General features: G+C 33.9%; 2 protein-coding genes across 2 annotated transcripts; both read right to left on the bottom strand.

Annotated features, from left to right (window-relative positions):
* Window positions 1–2,466: 2,466 nt before the first annotated feature.
* Window positions 2,467–3,566, bottom strand: LOC131601907 (fasciclin-like arabinogalactan protein 12). Its single transcript, XM_058873839.1, has one exon. The coding sequence runs from the start codon at window positions 3,519–3,521 to the stop codon at window positions 2,772–2,774; it is 750 nt and encodes a 249-aa protein (XP_058729822.1). The 5' UTR covers window positions 3,522–3,566; the 3' UTR covers window positions 2,467–2,771.
* A 2,538-nt stretch (window positions 3,567–6,104) lies between these two features.
* LOC131601908 (DNA polymerase II subunit B3-1-like) lies at window positions 6,105–9,592 on the bottom strand. Its single transcript, XM_058873840.1, has 4 exons — window positions 9,140–9,592; window positions 8,949–9,033; window positions 6,623–6,664; window positions 6,105–6,501 (listed from the first exon to the last, which is right to left on the bottom strand). Exons 1-4 carry the CDS (start codon window positions 9,497–9,499, stop codon window positions 6,428–6,430), a joined length of 561 nt encoding a protein of 186 aa, XP_058729823.1. The 5' UTR covers window positions 9,500–9,592; the 3' UTR covers window positions 6,105–6,427.
* Window positions 9,593–9,945: the final 353 nt, after the last annotated feature.

Here is a 9,945-nt window from a genome sequence, read left to right as displayed (position 1 = left end):
TTTGGAGGACCACGGTGGTGCGTGGCTCTCGTGAGGGGGTCGCGATTGAAAAGGGTGTGCGGATCACGGATATGCGGTTGTTATTGTGGATTTAGTGTATGAATGCGATGATGATGAAGAACTGTGGTTCATGAAAGGTTGAATGGTTGTTGTTTGGGGATGGATCTTTGTTTGAACTACATGAATGTTTGGATGTAATGCTTTTGACAATATGGGACTTGTGTGAAAATTATTTGTCAATGGTGATAGTATAGTAAATATTGTGGTTATTTGCCGTGGAATATTTGAGACAAGATTTGTAACAAATGGAATTGGTTTCTCAAGGTTTATGAGAAGGTTTGGTAGCCAAAAAAGTGAAGATACGAGTAACTGCTTTTAGGAATTGAATTGGTTTTTTTGTATAGAAGTGGTGGAGAGTTTTTTTGTTAGTGAGTGTGTTAAAAAGTTAGGGTGAAATATGTACCATGGAAAGAGCATCTACGTGACAAAATTGGTGGAAAAGTTGGTGAAAGAAAGGTATGGATAAGTGACGGCTATCCTCCCCTTATGGTCTCCCATGCAACAACATTTACAGTGGACAATTTCTTTATAAACTCCCTAGAGGTGAGAACCCCTGCTGGAAATTCTAAAATATCCTTTATTTTGGAGATGCATCTCCAAAATCACTCATTTCACATTTTCAATTATTTCGGAGATGCATCTCTGAAAACACCTATTTTTTAGTGTTTTCGGAAATATATTTCTGAAAACGCTCATGAGAATGAAATTAGATCCTTAACCTCTTCATTCACTCTCCCAAATTTGTCATTAATTCCTCTTTCTTCACTCCTGTCTCTCTTTTATACTTCAAAATGAAACATATAACCATGTCGTCCTCGTTTTTGTCGAAGGATCAACATCAACTAATGGAGACAATTCTTGTTCAATTGTTAAGGTTGTCTTGGATCGCTGCCACCTTGCCTATTCTCATCGCTTCCTTTCCCATTCCTAAACTCAACTTCCTACGCCGAATCTTGTTGTTGTTCGCTAAGAGGGGGAAAATCATGCACCCCTCTTCTTCTTCTTCCCAAGTAACAACAACTCTTTTCATTTTTATTCATTTGATGCATAAATTTATCTTCTTTTTACCATTTTCGAAAACACCTTTTTTTCTAAAAAAATAAGATATTTCAGAAGTGCACATCAGAAATCACCTTTTTTTCAAAAAAAAGATGCATTTGGAGATGCACTTCCGAAATATAGAGGCGCTTTAGGAATTTCACGCGAATTTATAAGATGGTTGGGGTGGATAAAGAAATTGTCTTTATAGTGTTTGCTTTAGGGTTTTCTAGGTTAAAAAACATGGGCTTTTCAAAATGCAAGATGGGCCTAAAACACACCCCTAAATTAAATATAAAAAAATTGCATATGTTTTTTTAAACTAATAATAAAAAACTAAAATTAAATCTAAAATAAATAAACAAAAAATTACTAAATCTTAATAAAATATATTTAAAACAAATCTTTTTTTTATATTTTTAAAAGAAATTAAACTAAAAATTAAAGTACATATTTTTGATATATTTTCTAAAAGATAATAATAAAAATAAAAATCTATTAATTTGTCTAAATAAAAAAAATCAATAAATGATAACCCGAATAAAAAATATGCAAAGATGCAAAATGCAGCTATTTTTGCTTACTTTAATAAAAGTCTAATTTTTTAAAAGTATGTCAAAATGTGATGATTGAATGCACATGAAAACGAATGCGACACTCCAAAAATGAATGAAATGCGCGGGGTAAAACAGGGGTATGACACAACCCTAACATCTTGCACAAATGTTGATTCTTTGAACCCATGTCATATTCAATGAAATGCATGATATGCACATGACTTAATGATAATATGCAAAGTCTAAGCCAGATAAAAGTAAAATTCTGGAGGGTAAATTTTGAGGTGCAACAATGTGTGGTAAGACTAGATAGGATAAGATTAGAAATGACAATATTAGAGTGTTAGGGTAAGACATGTAGTAGAAAAGCGAGTGGAAAAAAGACTTAGGTGGTTTGGGCATGTAATGAGAAGATTTATATATTATATGATAAGGAGAGTAGATTATATGAAGATAGTCAAAGAATTAGAGGTACCGGCAAACCTAGAAAAATTATAAGAGAAATCATTACGAAAGATATAGAGATTAACGATTTGAAGAGAAACATGATCATCGATAGAACATTATGGCAGAAGTTAATCCATGTAGTCTTCGACTCTACTCAGTGAAATAAGACATGCTTATTGTTGTTGATGAGTTATGATTAGTATGATTTATTTTCATTCTTTATCTTACCACTCATGTGCATAAGAAACTTGAGTCCATCAATAATGATCAATCATCGAATATATTTCTTATAAAAATTATAATTTAAAGTGGTTGAATTAACAAGAAACCAAACATGCAACATAATCAATGTAAACACAAGCCCTTCGGTAACTTACTTTTGATCATGACATTGTTAAATTCTTAAAAGGCTTAATAACATAAGATTTTAGGATTACTGGTTTTTTCATAGGAAGCTTTCTCAATTTAGCATAGATCATTGCTTTTTTCTTTTAACAGCAGCATACATACAAACTGATTTGGTTCAAATGAGAAACAAGAAATAGAAGAAAAAATAACAAGACAATAATTGAAAAATCACTATATATAAATCTACAAATTGTAGATCAATTAACCCTCCCCAATTGCATGGTCACTTCATCTTTAATTAACTTTGACATATGATCATCTTCACCCTGAAAGTAATGCTACTATCATTGTAGCAAATGCAACAGGAACCAACATCAGACGCCGCTGTTTCACAGTAAAAGCGCCAGAATCATCGTTTCCGCTTGGAACTTCGGCGCTGTCAGTAGATTTCTTCTTAGACGATGTCTTCGCCTTTTCAGGCGCTGGAGCCGGTGCAGGAGGCTTAGCAACAAAGAAGTCCCGAGGAAGGAGCACCTTGTCGACCTGGTAAACCGCGAGCTGGTGATCGGTGTAAACAGTTCCACCAACCGTGACATTAACAATGCCGGTCGTTATGTTCACTTGGTTTCCTGAACTTGTTACATTCAGCGCCAACCTATACGGATCATCACCCGCCTGTGTTCTTACCGGGTTGCTAAGAGTGTCGAAATTCGATATTGCTACAAATGTAGGTAGCAAGTGGAATTGGATGAGTTTGTTCTTTTGTTCATCGCTAAGCGAATTGAGGAAACCCGGTTTAAGGCTTGAAAAAGCATTATCGTTCGCTGCAAACAAGGTCAAACCGCCGTTCGAGTTTAAGAGTTGAGAGTTGATTTGGGTGGATACTTGTGTCGTCTTGAGAAGACGGATTAGCGTGGTGTACCCTCCGGCCTTTTTGAGGATTCGAATAATGTCGGTCGGGGGTGAATCAGTGGATGGTGCCGGAGCAGGTGATTTTTGAGCTAGAATTGTAGTGGAAGAGACAAAAACCATTAGAAGAAGTGTGAGAGAGAAGAAAGAATGCTTCATCATCACTATGTTTTGTGAAAAGAAGTGTGTTGATGCTTGAAGAAGTGGTGGAGGGAATGAAATATAAAGAAACATGAAAAGTTTTTTTTCCTTGAAGTTTGGTGAAGTGTTTCTTTAGAAGCTTTAATTGTCAGCATACACATCAATGAAAGGTGGTGTATCAAAGTTAGGCTAATTTGATGTATATTTTGCTTGAAATATCAGGAAGCAAAAAACAAAAGAAGAAAAAAATAGCACTATGATCAATACTTTGCTGGTAACTTGTAAATTGTAATTTTCTGAAATAGCAAAAGAATCAAGTGATTTCTGGTAACTTGAGGAACAAGTCATAATAATTTTACTTTTAAAATACATTTTGATGATGTTTCATGGCATTATTAGGTTTGTGTGAGAAACATGAAGTGGGTTATACTTGAATCAATTTTGTTGATGTTGGCCTTTGAACTACGATGCATTATTAGTGCTAGTTTGGTGTTTATTGCCAGTGGGACTGTGCTGATTAAGTTTGTTAACATAAATATGTTTGTTGTGGAAGAGTGATGGATTAACAGATGATTATTTAATGGTGATGGAAATTTCTGTTATGTGATAGTTTCTAAAAATAAGTGTGTTACTGTAATTGTTAGATGTTTTTTCAATCAATTTTAATAAGAAAGATGAATGTACTAATTAACTTCAAAATGGATGATGACATATGTAGAACATTTCTTCTGAGGTAAAGTCAGTTGCACAGAATATTTTTATTAGCACTATATGTGAGAACTGTTGAGAGGTCTACTTCAGGTAAATAGTAATTCATTTAAGAAATTGGATGGAGATAGCCATCAGTCATCACCATTGACATTTAACAATTTTGCAAGCTGGACCACTGTCTGTATATCTCATTTTCGGGTCTGTTTGAATGTCAACATAGATTGTTAGGCTAGATTTGAGTCAATACTTTAGATAGAAACATGTGAAAATATGTTCACAATGATCAACTTTTAATTTTTTAATTTAGCAATTCATTAGAACACAACGTATGGGCAACGGGGCAGACTGGAGACAGTTTTTACCTTCCCGTATTTAAACCCGTATTTCCGAACAATTTTTGTTTTCCACCCCAATCTTTAATGGAGATAAAGAATTAAAACTCAAACTCGTTTTAAATAGGTTTGGGCATCCCTGCCCCGCCACCATCCATACAGTGAAATCAATTTTTTCAATAGAAATATTCATTTTTTCTAACATCAAATTAAATAACCAATAATAAAATAAAACAATAGAAAAAAATTTCAAATATACATTTCAAATATTTCAAATACTAAATTACAAATCAAAATATCAATATTATATTTTATCAGAACATCCAAACCCAGTCATAGGGTGAGTTCGGGTGGGTCTCGAGTACGGTTATGTTGTCATGCCTAGTCGTATGGTAGTTGGCAAGATTTCTAATTTTTCAAGGTCTGGAGTTCCCAGTCAAAGGGTGAGTTCGGGTGGGTCTCGAGTAGGGTTATGTTCTCATGCATAGTCATATGGTAGTAGTTGGGAAGATTTCTAATTTTTCAAGTTCTGTCGTTAGTATGTTATATTAATCTAGTTTTCTTGTTGAGATTAGAGGGGGTATCTCTAAGGTTGCGATATTTCTAATTTTTCAATAAAAATGGATTTTTCACAAACCAGAAAATGCGAGAAAAGTATGAAAAATGTGTTCAGTGCTGGTAAATTTAAGGTTTCAAACAAAGAAGGAATATGAAATACTTTGAATTCTGAAACTCAAATGGGTTGTAGTTACAGTTGACAAAAATTTGGTTTATCCAACTGACAGATTATGTTTCAAATCTGCATACTTTTGTACTTACACGTTATCAAATGTTGTTGCTGAAACAAAATAGAATTTGTTTGAAACTCAGAATGAACCAGGGATTAGGGGTGGAAATAGGCTAGGCTAGGCTTTAGAAGGCCTGAGCCTGGCCTATGATAAACTTAAAAGGCCTAAGTCTGGCCTAAGGCCTACCATAGGCTCAGTTTTTTGGCCTGGCCTGGCCTTTTTAAAAGTCTGGCCTGGCCTGAAAACCTATTTAAAAAGCTTGTATCTCATTAAAGTTTTCAATTAATCTATATAACTTAAGAAGTCTTGTAGGTTGGCCTATATATACATATATAAGTGAACCTATTTAGCATTTGTTTTATATATATATATATATATATATATATATATATATATATATATATATATATATATATATATATATATATATATATATATATATATATATATATATATATATATATATATATATATATATATATATATATATATATATATATATATATATATAGGGTAGCCTATTTAGCTTTTTTTTTCTAATATATATGCATACATGAATCAACTTATTTAACATATCTCTAATATATATGATAATATAGGCCGGCCTGTAAGGCTTCATAGGCTTTTTTAATAGCCTAAGCCTGGCCTATTTAATAAAATAGGCTTTTAAAAAAGCCTAAGCCTGGTCTCTTTATTAAATAGGCCTAGGCCTATGTAGGCTGGGCCGTAGGCCCCTGTAGGCCGGCCTGGCCTATTCCCACCCCTACCAGGGATTAACATAAGTGCAGAATGTTAGTGTTTTATACATGACTACAAGTTCATATTTGGCATACTGATACAAGTTCATATGTTACCAAATTTTCAATACAATTAAGATGAAAACAAAAAAATACAGGCATGCTGATAAAGCAATGTCAGGTATGGAGTATGCATAATTCCTGGAAAAAAATACCTAACCATAAGAGAATGGGACTTTAAAGAAAAGGTAAATGCAAGACAGTGCATTGCTCACCATCATACATATTTCCATTCCAGAATGTAACAGATTAAACAAAAGTACAAAATTAGATTATCAATCATCTTTGCTTTACATTTCCTAACCGCCTCTATCCCCTCTTGAGATTGTCTCTCTTAATGCATCCTCAGCTTTCACTTTCTCAGGAACAAAATCTAGACAAGCAAACGCAGTGCAGGAATCCTTTTAATTAGTGCTAAATAAATACATGGAAGAGTAAACTTCAAATATTTCAATAGTTACTGAGGGAAAGTTTCAACAGGGATAAGAATTTACCAGACAGAAAGTCGAATCTTTTTTGCTTACTAACAACATTTGCTGAAACACAAGGCAATTGTCTAATAAGTAATTGGGAAATTTTTAAGTCACAATGCATAACCAAGCAAACAAATAAACATGCACAAGGATCAATTACCATGGACATAGCAAGTACCAATTCTACAAGCCATGTAAGCCATGGGTTAAATATTAAATATTGTGTTGGACTTGGTTCATTTTCAATTTTAACACTGTCAAGTGAAGACCAAAGACACAAAAAAAGGTTTTACAAAATTGAGTTATTGAACTTCCCCCTCCTCACTTTTTCTCTTATTGATAGAGGTAGAAGTAACAAAATTATCAAAACAAAAGGCTTGCAGTGAATTAAATGCCAGTACCTAACTCAATGAGTTAAATTTATTACTTTTCTTTCAAAACCTGACAATTTTTTATTCATGATAGACATTTTCTTCAATATTGCACAGGGAAAGAGAAGGTAATATTTGTAATAGCTTGGAATGACAGAAATTCTACAAAAGAGCAAAGTTAAGGATTAGATAAGCATTCACACTCCTCTTTCTATTTCACAGCACTGAAGAATTTGAATGGTTTTTACTTTTTACCATAGCTCAACACCATTTAACCCTAGCTTAATAATAGGTCAATTTTATTTCACGTCGATCAGAATATTGATTTATAAACTATGAAGCCCGAACTCGGACACGGACACAGACACGAGGACACTATTAATGTAAAAAACATAGGATATGGACACAGATATATATTTTATATAATAATAAAATAATGTAATTTATGCGCACACAGAACTAGAATGTATGTACACTTAAACTTAGTACTCTTGATCAACCAAAAAAAGACTTAAATAGAGTACTTTCAATTAAGAAAGAAAAAGAATGAGTATTGGAAGAGAAAGAGTGGAATACTGACGGGGTGACGGTGGAATACCGGCGTGAGGCGAAGTGGCATGCGGCAAAGATGAAAACAAATAAAGAAGATGAAAACAAACAGAGAAGATGAAAAAACAAGGAATAGGAGTTGTTTTAATAGTGGAGAAATGGAAAATGAATTGTAAAAACGTTTTTATTTTTTAAAATTCGGTGAATTTGAGAGGTTGATGTGTCCATTTATTTGAAATAGTGTGTCGTATCCGTGTCCTTTGCATTTTTATTTTTGTTTTCCGTTGGACACTTCAAAAACGTGTCTGATACGTGTCGTACGCGTGTCGGTGTCTGATACATGTCCGATGCAGGGACAGCCTTCTGATTGGCGTGTCGGAGCTTCATAGTTTATAAAACAAAGTGGTGAAATTTATAAGTGAATGGGTTGAAATTATTGAGAAGTGAACGGATGAAACTAAAAATTCTGCACACTTGATATCACATGGAGAGAAAATTTACATGCAAAATGCTATATAACATGACTAGGTGGATACTATATCACATGACATGCCCTCAGGCTCCCATGAATTGATAGGCTTAACACGATTGATTGAATAGACCTGGTAACATTTTAGTGTGGGGGAAAAACTTCATGCTGATTTCATCCAAATTCCTATCAAAAACTCACCTCACCCACCCATTATTCATCTAAGAAGTGTAACCCATAATGCCTGAGAATTCTACTCAGGCAGTTCCATTTCAAAGTGCATACAAAAGAACAATGTCAAGTTCTAATTACATTGTTATTCAAGACAAATATTTGTGCAGGAAAACACAACAAAACAGGTCAACCACCAATCACAAGTTAACAAAGAGTCAAATACGAGACACGGACAGATAACCATTGATAGATAGGTAAAAATTGATAAGTTTCATACATCAATTCTTAATTGTTCAAGCGGAATATATTACTCTCACTCAAAAGCATTTACTCTATATTTATAGCCTAATAGCTTTACAAAAACTAAGAAAAGAACCCCTTAAATTCCATATGGTGAGCGGCTAGGAAGCATCGACACAAACACTATATTGACACTACCACTTAGACACAAATAATAATTTAAATGCAACCATGCGAGTCAGTGTAGGACACTGCCACATTCTAAACACCAAGCATGCCTTCTATATGAAGTTTCACAGCTACACAGACAAAATTATAGGTTACAACAACAACAACAACAGAAATTACTAATTGCGAATTAATCAGTTATAAATTCCATAGATATCAATCATGAAGACGTCCTCGAGACTAACCCTAACTTCACTGAACTCCCATATCATTACACAAAAAGGAAATCACATAGGTTCAAACACAAAAGCAATTAAGCAGCAAGCACAAACGTAATAGCTTACAAAAAAGAAAGAGAAATTGAAAGGAACATTACATAGGTGATTGTAACTCAGATATTTCTTACGATCCTGAGCACAACAAGCATAAGCTTCCAGAGCCAATTGTTCAAGAAACTTCTCCTGCAAAGAAAAAAAAAATGCAAACACTAAATCAAAAATCCATAACAAAAAACGAAAAAATAAAAAACTATAGCAACAAAAAAATTTTAAATGTTCATAAACTTACCGTAGCTTTGTTAATCGCCAATATAGCTTCCTGAGTAACACGCAAATCGCTGATTTCCGCTTTGATTATCGTCCTGATTCGACTCATCGGGAACACGTTCGTTTTCGCTTCTTCATCTCCTCCTCCTTCTTCTTCGTCATTGTTCTCGTGTTTTACTCCGTTTTCTTCTTTTTCTTTGGAATTTCCATTGGTGAACTTGAGTTTCTTACTCTTGTTGCTTTTGATCTCCTCGTTGTTCTTCTTCTTCTTCTCACTGGATTTTTCTACGTCTTTTTCCTTTTTGATTTTGCTGGTAGGTGTTGAGGTTTCTGGTTTTTTGGCTTTTTTGTTTTCTGCTATGGAATTGTTTGAGGAAGCCATTGTGTGTTGATAAGTGATTATGGAGTAGAAGCGCTTTTGGTTCTAACGAACACTGATTCTACTCTCAGGGTTTCAATTCGAAGTTTCAAACACACAGGGTTTTAATTTACTTTTTAGTTTCTGCACGAACCGGGTTTGGAGGACGAAGTGTACGGGTGCTCGGTTTGAATTAAACCGGCCCAATTCGGCCCGAATTTTTTTTGATAGGACAGTTATTTTCAAACTTGTTTTATAGGAGAATCTTATTAGCACTCCCTGTTATATACCCTTTCGTTTTATAAATTTGATGGTTCATTTAGAATTCAGTAAGATCCTTTGGAGATTTTATTTGAAAAAATTTCTCATCCAACCTCGTACGTCTCTTATACACCACACAAAATTCCAATTTTGCTCTCTATTTCATGCACATTCAGAAGCACCACACATTTTAAAAAAATTTGCTTTCT

Source organism: Vicia villosa, linkage group LG5, assembly GCF_029867415.1.
Source record: "Vicia villosa cultivar HV-30 ecotype Madison, WI linkage group LG5, Vvil1.0, whole genome shotgun sequence".
NCBI classification, from domain to species: domain Eukaryota; kingdom Viridiplantae; phylum Streptophyta; class Magnoliopsida; order Fabales; family Fabaceae; genus Vicia; species Vicia villosa.
Note: the sequence above shows the minus strand (reverse complement) of the source record. Positions and strands in the feature narration are given on the sequence as shown.